The sequence below is a fragment of the Equus quagga genome, chromosome 7 (assembly GCF_021613505.1).
Source record: "Equus quagga isolate Etosha38 chromosome 7, UCLA_HA_Equagga_1.0, whole genome shotgun sequence".
Classification (NCBI taxonomy): Eukaryota; Metazoa; Chordata; class Mammalia; order Perissodactyla; family Equidae; genus Equus; species Equus quagga.
Window position 1 is genome coordinate 35931450 of NC_060273.1, and position 17343 is coordinate 35948792.

At 47.9% G+C, this 17343-nt stretch overlaps 1 protein-coding gene across 3 annotated transcripts; it reads left to right on the plus strand.

Moving 5' to 3' along the window:
• The first annotated feature begins 1270 nt into the window (after positions 1-1270).
• Positions 1271-14679, plus strand: ZSCAN25 (zinc finger and SCAN domain containing 25). Of its 3 annotated transcripts, XM_046667003.1 has the most exons (7): positions 1272-1825; positions 2912-3036; positions 3951-4367; positions 5558-5759; positions 6360-6451; positions 7982-8108; positions 12916-14679. In XM_046667003.1, the coding sequence occupies exons 3-7, from the start codon at positions 3981-3983 to the stop codon at positions 13746-13748; spliced, it is 1641 nt and encodes a 546-aa protein (XP_046522959.1). In that variant the 5' UTR covers positions 1272-1825; positions 2912-3036; positions 3951-3980; the 3' UTR covers positions 13749-14679. The 3 variants fall into 3 exon arrangements, with proteins under 3 accessions (XP_046522960.1, XP_046522959.1, XP_046522961.1); XM_046667004.1 differs by lacking the exon at positions 2912-3036 and having other exon boundaries at positions 1271-1825; XM_046667005.1 differs by lacking the exons at positions 1272-1825; positions 2912-3036 and adding an exon at positions 1866-2258.
• Positions 14680-17343: the final 2664 nt, after the last annotated feature.

The window sequence follows — 17343 nt, forward strand, 5'->3', positions numbered from 1 at the left end:
AACATGACCAGATGAGTGGTGCCATGTCCACGCCCAGGATCCGAACCAGCGAATCCCTGGGGGGCTGAAGCGGAGCACGCAAACTTAACCACTAGGCCATGGGGCCAGCCCCCCAGATATTCCAATCTTAACCCCATTATTTAAGCTCCAAGCCTATCATCATCTCTTGTACTCTCACCAGATAATATCACTGAGAAAAGAGGCCAAGAATGAACTCCTTAAACTTCTCTCTAGAATAACTTTAAAATAATCTACATGAGGGGTGAGCAAACTACAGCCCTTGTGTCAAATCCAGCCCTGGCTGTGAGCTAAAAATGGTTTTTACCTTTTAAAGGATTGTGAAAATGAAGAGGAGTATGCGACAGACTATGTGTTGTGCAAAGCCTAGGATGGTTACTATCTGGCCCTTTACAGAGAAAGTTTGCAGAGCTCTGACCTACACCATCACCCATCTTTGATTCTTTTCTTCCCAATTCAGAGGAGCCCCTTTCTCCTGGCCAAGGCTGACCTGGAGACCTGTCATCTGATCCAGTCTCCTTCTGCCTTTTCCAGAATGCCCTCCTCTCTGTGTCTCTCCATGGCAAGCCGAAGACTGGTTTTTGATGTCACTAGATATAGTTCAGTCTTCCAAGACAGATTGTCTGAGCCAGTCAGGCAGTTTCTTGGCCCTGGATGACAAGGTTGTCTCATCCCTCTTGGAGGTGAGTGCATGTGAGTGGATGAGGAGGATATCCGACACTATTTCCAGAAGGGATTGATAATATAATTTGTAATATAAAAGAATGAGACCCTGTGAGCCCAGCTGGATTTTGCCCCGGCATGTGGTATAAGGTATGGACCCAGTGTTCTCTCTTTCCAGATGACCAACAAGTGGTCTACTTTTTCAAAGTCCGTTTTTCGATATGAGATGTGGACTTGGTCATTTACTAAATTATTCCATCTTCTCTCTCATCCTCCAGATGCAATCAGTGTTCAAACCTTGCCTATGTTGCTTCCCAAATAGGTTTCACATCTACACCCTCCTTGCAACCTCCAGTCTCACGGACTGCCTCCGTTCCGTCTGGTCCTTTCTCTCCTGGATTGCATTATTTAGCCCCACAGTCCGTCTTCTCATCTCCCCACCCACCTCCCCTCTCGCTCAGTCTCTTTCGCAGGTTTGTTTCTCAGTACCGTCTTTTCTAAAATCTATTCCTTCCCGCGGCTTCCCACTGCCTTCGGGTTACCCTCCGAATTACCTAGTTTAGCCTTCTGCTCTAGCGGCTCCGATGGTGTGGGAATGCCGTCATTCCCACCCCTCGCTGGGCACCTCGTGCTCCCTCTGCTGGGGACACTTACCTCACTGGTCCACCCTTCAAATCTGAGCTCAGGTTGCGGCTCCTCCAGGAAGCCTTCCTTGACTACCCCGCCCCTCCCGTCACTACCCGGGGGTCGTGGCCTCTTTTATGTGAATTTATAATCCTCGGTGCTTCCCTCTGTCACCCCCGGCCCCCACACCTCGCATAAAATACCGCAGGCGCGGAATAAACACGTGTTGAACGACTGGACTCCAAAGCTCCGAAGGAGGCACCGTGTCCGGCAGTACGTCTGGAGGGTCCTTCCCACAGAGAGAAAGCGGGTGCAAAGGAAAGGAGGCGCAGAGGGGCCTGAGCCTCCAGGAGACGAGTTAGCCACGGGGACGAGCGACCATCGAGACGATCGACCTCCGAGAGTCCTAGAGAGGAAACGGAAGGGACCCCCTTCCTTACGCACCTGTCTGACAGTGTCCGCAGCCCACTTCCGGTCCGCCGAGGGCGCGGGCCAGCCCGGCGCGCGTGCGGGGCAGCGGGTGAGAGTCCGGTTGGGGCCGGGCGGGGCGGCGGGGTGGAGGTGGACGCGTGCGGGGGCCGAGCTGTGGTGCCACTGCGGGCCTCGGCGGCGGCGGGGCTGACGCTGCGGGCGGCGCGTCTCCTCGGAGCTGCCTCCCGCGGCGCCGAGGCCTTGCGTGTCGGGCGCGGGGGTCCGCTCCGCGGTCGCCTCAGGGTGGAGCGAGGCCGATCCCGCGCGGCCAGGGGTGGCTTAACGCGGGGGGCTCCACGAACCCGAGACCTTGAACCGAGGCGGAGCTCTCTGAAAAGTGAAAGTAGTCCTTTTAGAGCGAGGCGTGACACGCTCGTTTAAAGAGCAGTTACGGGACGCCTTCTGTCTGTCAAGTGCCAGGGATAAAAAATGATCGCGGACCTTTCTTGCCGTCGGGGAACCTGGTAGACGGAGACACATTGGTAAATATTTGCGCCGTAGTGCGATCAACGCAGTAGTGGGTGGAGTGAATAAATGCAGTAGCTGGGAAGTCATGAAAGAGAAATCTCAATTGATGCAGCAGAGAAAATGAATAGACTGAAGGTGTAAAATAGGTTTAAGAAAGGTAGATAAATAGACAAACACCCGATAGGGTATTAAGCGGAAGCTCGGACGTGCCTCCTGCCGTCTGCTTATTCTCTGCTCCATTTAGAGTGATCGTCCCCCCCTCTAAAAGCCAAGCCCCTTACGCGCTTTGGACTTCCAGGTCGGTCTTCCCATCCTAGGTGCTCCCCCCCGCTCCCATGGGATTAAATAGTACTCATCCTTCAGTTTAGTGCAAGCCTCTTCTTTGTCACGGGTACTTGAACCTACATGAACTTTTCTGTCTTTTTGGCTTCCCGTGTTTCTCATCTGTACCACAGGTTTTGGGAGGCTGACCTTGGTCTGCAATCTAACCTCTTACATGTTCAGGTTCTTCACCTGAAAAGTAGGGAGAGTTGTCCTCACCATACAGAGTTGTTCTGTTTATGAGAGTATGTGTTCGCATGCTTTCTAAGTGGTAAAGCCTCCACAAGCTAGAAATCTTCCCATCCATGGTAATAAGGTGTGTATGTTGCCCTGTTGTTTTCTTTAGGATGAGCACACCGTCGCACCCAAGCCACCAGCAAGTCTATTGGTTTTACCTCCAAAATATATGTTAACTTTGCTTCTTTGCCACCACCCTGATCTAAGCCCCTGTCATCTTCTGCTTGGACAGCTGTAAGTGCCACCTCCGTCTTGTCCCCTCTAATCTATTCTCTGTTGACACACCACAGGCAAAATGGCCTTTGTGAAACATGTAGCTGCCCACTACAGTGAGAAATGAGTAAAGCCCATAATTCTCACTGTGGTCCAGGCCCTGGATACTCTGGTTCTGCCTGCCTCTGCCACTCTTCTCGTGCCCGTCACTCACTCTGCTGAAGCTACACTGCACTTTGGCTTGTTCTCTGACCGGCAAGTGATTTCTAGCCTCAAGGCTTTTGCCTGGACTGCGCTTTGAATGACTGGCTCCTTCGCATCCTTCAGGTCTCAGCCCAGGTGTTATCTCTTCAGAAAACCCTTTTTCAAGTTGTTCATCCCCCATTAACAAAGCACCATACTTACTTCCTTTCTATAACTTATCCCCATTTCTAATTTTAATTTATTTGCTTACATTTGTTTTCTTCTGTCCACTGTGTTAGTATATGAGTTTCAAAGGGCGAGATGCCTTGTCTGTCTTCTTCTCTATTCTGTTTCCAGTTTGTGCAGGTCTGGCATATATATGTGTTGAATGTATATTTCCTTTAGTGTTGAAAGAGGGGGTCCTGGTGACTGACGTAGTTATAACCTATCTTATATTATTCTCTGATTGTAGCGTTCTCTCCCTAATGAAATCCTAAGGTGTTTGTGGGTGTAAGCTAAACCCTACACGTTTTCTGTTTACTCTCTGCACATACTGGGTGGTTAGCAAATACTGAGTCACATTCACATGATTTTCAGGATGTATGTTCAGTATTTTGAAAATTCCTCATAGAAGTAATTACCGTGTTCTCTAGCAGAATATTCATTGATGTAGAGACAGAATTGGAATGGACTGACGTTTCCTAGGTGTCTCACTTATGTTGTCATCACTGTCGGTGTGGTCTTCCCAACAGACCCTCCGTCTTCTGGGAGGAAGTGTGAAGATGCTTAAAGAGCATCCAGGGATGGCGGAGGAGCCTCAGCAGCAGATGAGTGTTCCTGTGGTAAAACTGGAGAAGGAGTTGCCGTGGGGCAGGGGAAGGGAGGACCCTAGTCCTGAGACTTTTCGTCTGAGGTTTCGGCAGTTCCGCTACCAGGAGGCAGCTGGTCCCCAGGAAGCCCTCAGGGAACTCCAGGAGCTCTGTCGCCAGTGGCTGAGGCCCGAGCTGCACACCAAGGAGCAGATCCTGGAGCTGCTGGTGCTGGAGCAGTTCCTGACCATCCTGCCCCGGGAGTTCTACGCCTGGATTCGGGAGCACGGCCCGGAGAGTGGCAAGGCCCTGGTGGCCATGGTGGAGGATTTCACGGAGAGAGCATTGGAGGCCAAGGCGGTGGGTGAGAAGGGGGTCCCAGGTCTTGCTTTCTTGGTGCGGGAAGGGGAGATTTAAAGAATGGAAAGGTTTGAGGAAGCAGTGGGAGTGGATGGGGCATAGAATCTCCTTCCTCTGCTCCCAGACTCCGAGGTACTTTTTGGAGGGTAGTGGAGTTTTCGGCAAGAAAAGCCATTCCCAGGGAAGCTGCAGGGCCTGTGGAAGGGCCGTTAGCTTCCTTTTTGGTCATCAGGGCTGAGGCCTGGCCATATTTCCCTCGTGAGCCTCAGGCCCAAAGAAGGCAATTGGGATCGATTTCAAAGTTCCTTATAGACCGATTCTTCTTTGGGCAGAGATGCATATGGGAATGCGAGGAATTCCGCTTGGTGAACGTGCTTACCAAGAGGAGTTGTCTGTGACGGTGTTGTTTCCACGTCTGGGATGTCAGCGCAGATGGCTCGCATAACACTTCTGTGGGGGTGTTCTGGTGACACCAAGTAATTGCACCTCAGATGCTTCCTTGGGACTCTGGCCACGTCTCTGTCACTGTCTGGTAGTACAGTCACCTGATTGTAGGCTGGGAAAGAAGAGAGCAGGACTGAATGTTACTGTTTTGCTTGGAATTAACCATCTTTAGTTTCTCCTCCTTTTCCCAATGCAGTTACTCCTGACTTCCTGTGTAATCCTAAGAATGTTGTTTTTTTTTTTTGAAGTAGACAGGATGGGCTTGTTTTTGTGAGTGTGTCTCAGAGTGACTTGTCCTCATTTTCCTTGCTATTTTTGGAGCAACTTTTTCTCACTAGCTAATTCATTGCAGAGTCTAGGCTTTGTAGTTTTTGCTTTCAACGTCTGTAAATGGGGACTTTTTTTCCCCTAGTGGTGAGCATGTTGGGCTAAAGTTCTCAACACAGCAATATTTAGGCTTTCTGTGATGTTATTCTTGGTGGAATTTGATCAGTAACGAGGCAGGCAGAAGGGACCTTTGCAAAATGGCATGGACACAGAAAAGTCGTGCAGAGCCTGATAAGAGGAGTTTATTTCTTTCCACCTTCTCGCTGATGTCCTGGGGAAGTGCTGAGCTGGCTCGTGCTTCGTCTCCCCTGCAGCTCGAATGATTCTTTCCTTGGCTCTCTTTTTAGGTTTTAATTCGACTCCCTTCATACTAGCCTCACCCAGGCCTTATTCTAATAGGTGTTGGGAACTGTTCTTAGGTTCCGTGCCATGTGCAAGGAGAGCAAGAGGAGACAGCACTCTGCAGAGGCCCTTGGGAACCAGGTGTCCAGCTGGGGCCAGTGGAGGTCAAGCCTGAGTGGGGAATGCCCCATGGGGAAGGAGTTCAAGGTCTCAACCAAGGCACCGAGGAGCAGCTCAGTCAGGACCCTGGAGATGGAACACGGGCCTTCCAGGAGCAGGGTAAGATGCAGACACTAAGGAGGTGAGAGCACAGAAGACAGTGCGTTGTGCCCTCCCCTCCCGTCTTCCTTTTCAAACCCAGCAATTGATAAACTAAGTTACCTGCGAGGTGTAGTTCTGGGTTTTGATGGCTACTTCCTTGACTTCAGTAGTTAACAGATGAAGTGAAATTGTTTTCTATACCCTGACTCTCCGATTTCTGCAGGGGATATCTGAGGTCATGCTCGCATATCATTTCTTCTCTTCTTTCCCTCACACACCTTCTAGAAACCACCAGGAAATATGCAGCTGACATGTAGGAATATTTTTTAAGTGGGCAGACAAACCGTATCCTTAAAAGTTATATATGACTTTTTTGTTATTGACTCTCAAAGGGGGTTGTTCCCAGAGTGTGACCAGGGAGCGTGAATAGCCTTCAAGGGACAGAGAATGTTGGGTTGGGACCATCTTCCCAGCTGAGGGTAGGGGACACTGAAACCCCTGTCTGTCTAGAGTCTCCTTACGGTTCCTGGGGTTCTGTGTGTCAGGCAGTGGACATCTTTGAACACTCTAACTGCAAGACAGCACTAATCCTTCTCATGCTTCTTTTCCCCTGCTCAGCTTTGCCAATTCTTCAGGCTGGTCCTGGCCTCCCCCCAGTGAACACCAGAGAGCAAGAGATGGCAGCTGGGTTCCTTACAGCTGGATCCCAGGTGAGCTGTGCCCCTGCCCTTCTGGGGACCATGACGTTGCTCTGAATGAGGTTCACCTTCCCCAGATTTCTCTGCACAACAGAATGCCATCCACAAAGTTGAATTATTCTCATGTTCTTGTTCACATGGACATGACAACTTCATTTTCTCCATTTTTCCATCCTCAGTTGTTAATTTGAGTTGTTATGCCTGGATGTTAGGTCCAGTTCACTTGTTTGTATTGCTCTTTGCCTTTTTTTTTTTTTTTTTGAGGAAGATTAGCCCTGAGCTAACAGCTGCCGTCAATCCTCCTCTTTTTGCTGAGGATGCTTGGCCCTGAGCTAACATCCGTGCCCATCTTCCTCTACTTTATATGGGGGATGCCTGCACAGCATGGCTTGATACACAGTGTGTAGGTCTGCATCCGGGATGTGAAGTGGCAAACCCAGGGCCGCTGCAGCGGAACGTGCGAACTTAACCACTGTGCCACCGGGCCAGCCTCGTGACTTTTTTTTTTGGTTGACCTAGCATTACTCTGTTAATTGTGAGGAGGAAGACGTTATTGACAGAAACCCCACAGGTGTGATCTAGGCCGTGGTTTTTGGCCAGGACATCAGTAACCCTTTGTGGACAGCTTTTGTGGGGATACTTCTGCTCTGCTCTTCCTCTGGACCCCTTCCTCCCCTCATGTCAGCAGGAATGTAGCTGACTCATGGGGGCTCCAGGGGCACTGAGCAGAGTGGTCTCCCTGGCCCCTGCTCTGACTCTACCAGGAGTTCTGGCCTTGTTTGCGCTTGTTGATCTGACACGAATAGGGATAATGAGAGCACAGATTGGGCACTCTTGCCGCGTGCATGGGATGCTGGGCATTACCAGGGAGGTGGAGGTGGGGGATTTCCAGCGTGACACCTTTCTGAAGGGGACAATGAGTCTTAAAGTGAAGAGTTCCTTGTAGAAGGAAAAAAGAAGCAAGTCAAGTCTGATCTAGCTAAAGCAGTATTGAGCAAGGTCTGGTGCCTGTGCAATTTCCTGTCCTGTTTTCCAAGGACGTGGTTTGAGGAGGTGAAGAATGACAGCAGTGTATTTTAATTTGTCAGACCCTCCCCTTCTGCCATCATGGTTCTTTGTCATGGTGTCATGAATGGAGATGCATTTATTTTACCAAGGCCTTGTTCTCAAGACAGAACTTGCCCAAATGTTTACTTAACTCTTAGGGAAATCAGTTCCAGATGAGGGGTAAATAGCAGCTCCCAGGCTCACAGGGTCACTTAAGCTAGAAGATTGAGTGGAGGAGATCACAGTGTGGAAATTGGATGCTTGGTTGTTAGGGCACAAGCTAAGCTGCTGCAGCAAAGACAAAAATACAGTGGCTCAAACAGTTCCTTACTTCTCAGTCGTTCAACTGTCGAGGGGTACCCGTCTAGGGACCCAGCTCCTTCCAGTCTTCTTGCTCTGTTCTTCCCTAGTGAGTCCCCTGTGGTCTCTCCTGCATTTAGACTGCTCCTACTTTGGGATTATTTGTTTATCCATAGCAATTTCCTGTTGTTTCAGGGGTTGGGCCCATTTAAGGATATGGCCCTGGCCTTCCCCGAGGAGGAGTGGAGGCACATGACCCCAGCCCAGATAGACTGTTTTGGGGAATATGTGGAACCGCAGGACTGCAGGGTCTCACCTCCAGGTAAGACTGTTTCCATCCCACTGGTAAGAAACTGAGGGATTTTGAAAGCTGAGTCGGGATTCTTCCCCTGCCTCGGATTTCAGAACCTGGTGCTACTGACAAAGGAAGGAGGTTTCATGGCTGACGGTTAGACAGCTCCAGGGAAAGAGCATGGACCAGCAGTGTAAAGATCTGGCTGGGTGCTTTCCTGTGTCAGGAGAGGAGTGGCCAAGTCGGGGAGAAAACACCAGGTAGTTATTCTGGCCATGACGAGACAGGTTGGTCATTAGTTCCCTGAACATCTACTCTGTGTCTGTGATTGAAGGGCATCAAGGGCTTGAGAACAAGAGAAGCATCAGAAAAAGGGTCCTCTGATCTCCTTCATTCGGCGAGTACTCCTTCCTGTGAGCAGGCCCCACGTTAGTAGCTTTGTGTTGGGGTGGGACTAGCATGTGTGAGACCTTCGGAGCACGCAGTGTGTGTGTAGAGGAGGGCACGAGGACACACAGTAGGACTCTAGAAACGGGAGAGGTCAGGGTGGGCCTGTGTCACAGAGCAAGCAGAGCCTTTTTTGGGCCCATCTCAAGTGGTGGCTGGGTTTTACCTGGGGTTGGCAGCAGTGAGGACATGGTCATCGTACACGAAAGGAGCTCATAGGAGGAGCAAGAGCAGCAAGAGAAAAGAGGAGGAAAGAAGAGTGAGCGACAGGAAGTGCAGGGTGAGGGCCCCGTGGGGAGAGCTGCAGGGGCGCTGCAGGGGTTGGGCACTGGTAGAGTGAAGAGCAGTGTGGAAATCTGTGGGTTGAAAGGAGGGAACGGTGGGGAGAGGAACAGACACGTGGCTGGTGCTGGCCCGCTCTTTCATTCCCTCTATTTGTCTTCCTTTTATAACTTCTTTGTAAGTTCATTGCTGACTCCTTCTCTGTACTGACCCCACCTGGTCTTCTCTTACCTCAGGATGTTGAGGGTTGAGTGAGAGTATCATTGTACCTCCTTCAGGACATGAGACAAGGCATCCTGGCTCCGCCACTTGCTAACTGTGACCTTGGGCATCTCATGTGACCTTTTCAGGTCTCAGTTTCCTCAGTCCTGAAACAGGGATATTCATAGAACACTGTCTCCTGGCGTTGTGAAGATTAAATGAGACGATAAATCTAAACATTTGGTAAACAAGGTAGTGTTAGATACTTTTATTAGTCATATAAATATTATTAAGTGATTATTCTACAAGTCAGTCAGCATTCATTTAGTCACCCAAAAAATATTTATTTGGCACTTACCTTGTGGCCATCACTTTACTAATCACTCTGAGGAGTTAAAATTAAAGGCGCTTGCCTCTGCAGTGCTGCTGAAGAGCCCAAGGGCATGTAATAGTGGTCATTACAGAGTGGCGCAGGGGCAGTAGTGGAAGGGGCTTAGGAGACCTGGGCCCAGTACAACGGTGTCACACCATGACAAGGAGATGTAAGATTTCTGTAATGGTAAAGGATGTGGAAACCCTCAGAGACAACCGCACAGCACAGCAGCTTGTGCAACGTGCCCATGTCCCACCTGGAGGTACCAGCATCCCAGCGCCTTAGTCTCCTTCAGGGATGTGTCTCTGCCAGCACTGCTACTGTGTGGGGGAAGGATTCTCCCTTCCCGTTCCCAGAGGGTTTTTACACCCTCCTGGCCATTTTTGATTATTCTGGAGGCTCTGGCGGTATGTTTGTCCTCTTATTCACTCACTGTTGCAGACAACCCCAGCACTTCCCTAAGTGTTTGTGCTGAGGCTCGCTGAGGTGAAGGTCCGTTCCCAAGTGCACCGTCCATTAGCCATCTCAACCTTCAGGTCTTCCTGAGATTCAGTCCTATGTAATGTCAGCTCTTGTGTTGACAGCTGTGTAGGAATGGGCCTGAGAACATAAACTCCATAACATGTAATACCTAGCTCATATTCACATTTCCCCAGGGTCCAGTTAAGGTTCATGCATTGCGTTTAATTTTCATTTTACTATTCATAACATCTCAAAACTGGAAATTGTCCAAATGAATGTCAAATTAATAAATAGATTGTAATGTTTTCTTACAATGTAGTACTATTCACTGATGAAAAAGAATGTAGTGTAACTGTAGCTACACACCACGATATAGGTGCACCTCACAAGCATAATATTGAGCAAAAGAAGCCAGAAACACTGAGTGACTAAGTTACATAAAGTTCAGGAACGGGCAACAATACTTTATGGTAATAAAGTCTGGATAGCATGCTACCCTGGGGTGGGATATAGTCACCGGCTGGGATGGGAGAAGGATTTCTGGGTGGTGGTAATGTTGTTTCTTGAGCTGATGCTGTTCACATGGTTGTGTTCATTATGAAAATTCTTTGACCTCTACATTTATGTTTATGTTACATTACATTTACGTTATACTTGTACTTTGTGAAAAGTTCATAATACAGAAGAATACATCCTAGCTGATAGCTTGTCTGTCATATTTTATCAAATCAGGAGGCATGTGATATCTGTTTTCTTTTTATCTTTTTTTTTGGTGAGGAAGACTGTTGCTGAGCTAACATCTGTGCCAATCTTCCTCTATTTTGTATGTGGGATGCTGCCACAGCATGGCTTCTTGAGCACTGTGTAGGTCCATGCCTGGCGTCTGGGCCTGTGAACCCTGAGCTGCCAAAGCAGAGTGCACGAACTTAACCACTACACCACCAGGCTGGCCCATTCTTTTTATCTTTACTCTTTTCCCCCTTTAACCACCACTTGCCATTTCCTGTTTTTTTTCCTCCCTTGGCTTCTTTGCTCCCTTTTCTCTCCCCTTCCTCATGTTCTGCTATAAACAGTTATTCTATTAATTTAGAGAGAGTATAAAAGGGATCATAGGAAGGACTTCTAGAAGGATCAAGTTGGGACATTTCAGTCATAATAAATATGCTCATGTAGAGGCAGTCTGGTACCCAAAACGTCAGTGACAGACTGGGTTTATTCATTCATCCAGTAGTCATTAAGCATCTTCCCTGAGTCAGTCCTGGGCCAGGCTCCTAGGAGACCCAGATTAATAAAGCCTGGTTAGGTGGAGGGAGCAGCCTGAGCAGGGGCAGCCAGGGAAGCAAGTATATTGGGAATGTAGAGAATTGCGTGTGGTTCACCATTGTTGGAACAGGTTTGTAATCACTGGGGAAAACAGAACATTGTGATGAGTATGAAGTAGCATTTACAACGATGTCACATAAAAATAAATGTAGCATTAAGTGCTAATTGAGTACAAATGTGCTGAAGGACCCAGGGTAAGGGAATAATCAGGGCCTGTTTGTTAGAGGGAATCATGGAGTTAGATCTCAAAGGAAACAAAAGTGTGAAGTGATGCGGGGTCGGTGAGCCAAGGAGTCAAAAGAAAGATTTCTTTAGACTCTTAAGATCTGGCAGTAGTGCTCTTTTATTTAGAGAATAGTATAGAATAGCATGGGGACAGGACCCATGGGCAGTCAGAGCTTCTGCTGCCGCCGCTTCTGCTGCCCCCGCTGGCATGGGGACAGAGCCCATGGGCAGGCATAGTCGCTGCTGCTGCCCCCGCTGGCATGGGGACAGAGCCCATGGGCAGGCAGAGCTGCTGCTGCTGCCCCCGCTGGCATGGGGACAGGACCCATGGGCAGGCAGAGCTGGTGCGTGGGGACAGGACCCACGGGCAGTCAGAGCTCCTGCTGCTGCCCCGAGTTGAGGGTTAGGGCTAAATTTAAGGCATAGGTATATGATTCATCTCTTTACAAGACAAAGGAAAGAACATGAAAAAAAGTTAAAATGGTATCAGTGCAGGTGGGGTCTGGTCATTGGGTGATCCCATGACTTTTAGACAAGAATCAAATCGGATTAAGTAAAGGTCAGAAGCCACCACCCTAAATCAGTTACATGAGATTGCCAGACAGCAACCAATTTAAGTTCTTGCCTCTGGCATTGATTAAGAGCTTCCAGAGATAAGACCATCCCCCCTTCTTCCTGGCAGAGAGAGGGAGGCATCTTCACAGATAGAGGTTTCCCTTAGAAATGTAAATGTTTCCCAACAGAGGGGCAAACAAATTCCACTCCTTGGAGCCTGAATCTCATCTGTAGTTTTAAAACTAACCAGCCTAAAAATCCTCATCATGAAGTAGTGGAAAAGTAAGGGCATTACAGTTTGGCAGACTGTTCTGTAAAAAGGCGTGGAGATTGTCTTAGTCTTCGGGCTGCTGTAACAAAGTATCGTAGACTGGGTGGCTTACACAACAGACATTTATTTCTCACAGTTCTGGAGGCTGAGAAGTTCAAGATCAAGTTGCTGGCAGATTCATTTTCTGGTGAGGAAATCAAATTCATTTTCTGGCTTGCAAATGGCAACCTTCTTGTCATGTCTTCACCTGGCAGAGACAGAGAGAGATCTTGTGTCTCTTGCTCTTTTTATAAGGGCATTAATCCCATCACGAGGGATCGTGCTCACATGACCTCTTTGTGTGGTACAGAGGGTGAGCTGTGGTTTCTCCCCTTGTTACAAGGACGCTAATCCCATCATGGGGGCTCCACCCTCATAATTTCACCTAATTAATTCCCAAAGGCCCCACCTCCTAATAGCATCACAGTGGGACTTAGAGCTTCAGCCTATGAATTTGGGAAGGGACGCAAACAGTCCAATAACAGATGGAAGGAAGGAATGTCTGGTTTTTTGAGTCAAAAAAAGTAAAATTTATTGAGGTTGTTGGTCAAAGGGAAAAAGAAGGAATTGTTAATGGGGTACCCTTAGAAGCCAAGTTCTAACATAAATTTCCTTTAATAGCTGCTACAGAATCAGTCTGTATCTCCTTTGTCCTGTAGGCATTGGGAGCAAGGAAAAGGAGGTGAAAACCCAGCAGGCAGACCTCAAGGGGGCGCTTGCTCGGGTGACGTCAGAGAGGTTTGGGGAAGCCTCTCTCCAGAGCCCTGAGCTTGGAAGAACGTGTGAGCAGGAGCCCGCTAGCTCTGTGGGAAACGTGCCAGGGCCGCCGCCTCCCCAGCATGGCGTCATACCCCTGCCTGATGACCTCAAGACCCACAGCTCCTTCTGGAAGCCTTTTCAGTGCCCCGAGTGTGGAAAAGGCTTCAGTCGGAGCTCAAATCTTGTCAGACACCAGCGGACCCATGAAGAAGAGAAGTCCTATGGCTGCGTCGAGTGTGGGAAAGGGTTCACTCTGAGAGAGTACCTCATGAAGCACCAGAGAACCCACCTGGGAAAGAGACCGTATGTGTGCAGCGAGTGCTGGAAGACCTTCAGTCAGAGGCACCACCTGGAGGTCCACCAGAGGAGTCACACAGGGGAGAAGCCCTATAAGTGTGGTGACTGCTGGAAAAGCTTCAGCCGGAGACAGCACCTTCAGGTGCATCGGAGAACTCACACTGGGGAAAAGCCCTACACTTGCGAGTGTGGCAAGAGCTTCAGCAGGAATGCTAACCTGGCTGTGCACCGGCGAGCCCACACCGGGGAGAAGCCGTATGGGTGCCAGGTGTGCGGGAAACGGTTCAGTAAAGGGGAGCGGCTGGTCAGACACCAGAGGATCCACACTGGGGAGAAGCCCTACCACTGCCCTGCCTGTGGGAGGAGCTTCAACCAGAGGTCCATCCTCAATCGGCACCAGAAAACTCAGCATCGCCAGGAGGCCCCGGTGCAGTAAGGGCGCCCTGTGGAACTGCTCCTTTTTTGCTAATGGAAGGTGTGGAGAAGGCAGGACCTTCCAGGACCCCAAGGTGGAGGAAGACCTCATTGGAGGATGCATTCATCTTTATTCACTGAGGGACTTTGGGGGGTTGTTGAGGAGTGATGGGGTGCAGAAAGGCCTTTTGACCTGTTTTCTTTCCACTCATTCTCCAACAGGAAAAGGGCAAGGCCTGGTGTATTCTGAGTTTCCAGAGAGCACAGCTCCTCACGTCTCTTATCCAAGTGGTGCTAACAGCTTTTCTTACCATCTTTTGGGGAGACAGTATCCTGAGTTTCAGCTCAGGCTGAGGTTTTTCTCCTTCAGTGGGATGTTCATATCCACCTCTTGAGCACGTCTGGTAATCAAGGCCAAGTTTGGTCCCATGTTGGCAGCTTGAACCTCATTTTCCTGAGGGCTGTATCCTGCCTGCAAGATCGTTAGCTCAGACTCTGTCTGCCTTCCTCCCCCTACTCTTTTGCGTTTAACAAATATTTATTGAACACCTACTGTACGCCTGGTCTGGGAATACAGTGGTGAACGAGACAGACGAGACCTGGTTCTCCCAGAACCTGTGCTGTGGAACTGGAAGCACATGAAACCCTTAAGAACTGAGAGTCACTCTAAGTTATGTCTGTGGTGAGTGCCATGTGAGGGCATATCCTCGAGCTCGCTTGTTCTGCCCTGCCTGCTTGAGTGCTGGATCTTCCCTCCCCAGTTTGGATCGCTCAGGCAGCCTTGTTTACTTTACTTTATTTGTAGCCCCCTTGTCTCTGTAACATTCTACGCTCATCTGTAAAGTTTCCCTATCCCATTATTCCTTGTACTATAACAACTGTCCCCACATCTATTAGGAAATTAATATTTTGCTATTGATCACTGAATAAATGTGAGAGTATTTTAAAAAACATTCAGTTCTGTATAAAGGTTTAATTAAATGAGTCTGAAAGATGAACTGGTATTAATACCCTACACTTGATGGCACTTTACAGTATATAAAGTGCTTTTCTCTGTATTCTCGCTTGATTCATCCCACAAATCTTCACTGAGGCCCAATAATGTGCCAGGAACTCTTCTAGGTGCTCAAGATACGTCAGTGTATAAACTGGGACAATCCCTGACCTTGTGGAGCTTACATTTTAGCGAAGGTATTTGAGCTTGAGACCCCCCCAGGTGGCGCGCGGGGATGCTCCTGTGAACCCTCTGGACCTGGGACCCGAGCCTGTGCCTTGGTCCTGTCAGCTTCTTGCACTGAAATGCATTTGCCACCTATTGTTGCTGAATGATCTCTGTCCTCAGCACATCTAGGTCCTTATCATTTGAGAGGTGCTTGGGATCCGGAATGCCAGCTGGAGATGATGAGATGGTGGCAGCCTGTTTTGCATGAGTGCCAATTTAGGAAAAATAAAGATGTCTGTAGGCATTAAAAAAAATGTTTATTTAAAAATAAGAAGATGCAGTATTTGTAGCTGTGTTTCAGCTTTCCTGTGTTATTTTTGACATCACTCAAGGGTTTCCTCTCAAATTCTGGAAACTGCATAACCAGCGTGGACTGCACTGCAGTGTGGTAATGCTGTGTCTGAACGCTGGCTGCTGATGAAGTTAGTCTCTTGACAGTGTACGAGAAGTTGCTTTGTCTTTTGAGAGTGCACTGTAATTGCAGGATGTGATTTGTCTCGTGGTGCCTCAATATTCTTTTACTGGAATGTTTTTTTCCATTGTAACTAAGATAAATGGTGGTGATGTTAACACAGAGTTGCACGCTCAGTCCACTTTGAAACACATTATTTTATCACTCATTTCTTGGCAGAGAGCCCTGGTGTTTAACACTAATTTAGCAGATGACCTCCTGGCCTCTCAGCTCTCCCCACGGGGCTTCACTACCCAGTTTGTCTCTGAGATGCTTAGCTGCTGCTACTGCCCAGCAACGTCGAGGGCCAGATGCAAAATCAGCTCTTTTCTTCCCATTTCCCAGACAAGCAAGGCTTACAGCCACCTGGCAGCCAAACCCAATGGTAGGCTTTGGCTAAGCCTCTGGCTTCTAGTCTGTAGGCCACGGGGTCTGACCTGGCCTGAGCTTGGCCTTCTCTAGGAGGTCCGTGTTACAAAGCTAGGGGGGAGCATGGGGCCACCATGGGCTGGGAGTTGCTCACCAGAGCTCTTTCTGTTTACCTGGGTAAATTGTAGATGCTCTTTGGTCATAGGCTTAGCCAACAGGCCTCTGGGTTTTCAGCCAGTTGGAATCTCTTGCTAGAAGCTTCCGTAGGAGCTGGGTAGGAGTCTTTCCCTCTTGGGCTCCCCTGTGTGCTTTGAGACCAAAGCTTACGGATGATGCCTCCAAAAAGCCTCAAAAGACAATTTTTCCCATGGTATTATAGTAACTTTATTTTTGATATCTATTCAAATGTCAAATATTGTTTTCTGTATTTTTCTAGTTAGAAATTTTTTATGATAGACAACTTCAGACATGTATAAATGAATCCTCATATATTTTTCATTCAGCTTTAACCATTATAAACTCATAGCCAATCTTGTTTCATCTCTATCTCCGCCTCCTTCCCATCTCCCTCTCTGACCGAAGAATTTTGAAACAAGTTCCAAATGTTGCTGTTTATACATATTTCAGTGTGTACCTCTAAAGCGTAAGGACTCTAAAAAAATAACCACAATACTATTATACCTAAAAAATTTACCAGTTCCTTCCCAATTAATGTGTTTAAGAAAATCACATAATTTAGTAAAAGCTTAAGATGCAAGATCCACAAATTGCAATTTGTTGCTTTGTTTTCTAAGTCTAATAATCTATAGTTCCTATCCTTTTTTTCCCTTTAAATTCATTCATTGCTACACCTGGATTATTTATCCTGTAGAGTTTGTTACATTCTGCATTTTGTTGTTTGCAAACCCATGGCATTATTTAATATAGTTCTCTCCCCTCCATATCAACTAAAAACCTATAGGTCTAGAGGTGTAACCAGATTCATATTTCACATTTTGTCAAGAACACGTCATAGATGGTGGCATGTCTGGTTGTTTCTCGTTACGTGATGTTAGGAGCCTACATCCATTTATTGCATTAATTCTATAAATGATTCTTCATTGATTACCTGGAATGCTTTTGTAACAAATTTCCCCTTGTTAACCATTAAGTTACTCTTAGATACAGTTTGGAGAGGGAAGGAAATGCTGGATTCTTCCTTTACTGTATTTCCCTGTTTTCACGACGATGATCTGGTTGCTTTGCTTCCTTTAAAAGTGATCATTTTTTTAATCAAAATGCATTGATGTGTTTAAACCAGTGCACTGCAGTTGTTATTATTGATGCTCAAATCATTTCACCTCTGGCTAGTGGGAACTTCTTCAGCTTGGCTCCTGATTCCTTTTGACACAACCCTAATCATCTTCGATAGTTTCTTTCCTTTCAGGGATGACAAGATGTTACAAGCTCATCTGGTACAAGCTCATCTTTTACATTTCGTGCCACTTTTGAGAGTGAAGGGAAGTGCTATTAGTTATGTCAGGACAGTGGTGTAAACTGGGACTCCAGGGCAAACAGGGACATTTGGTCACCTAT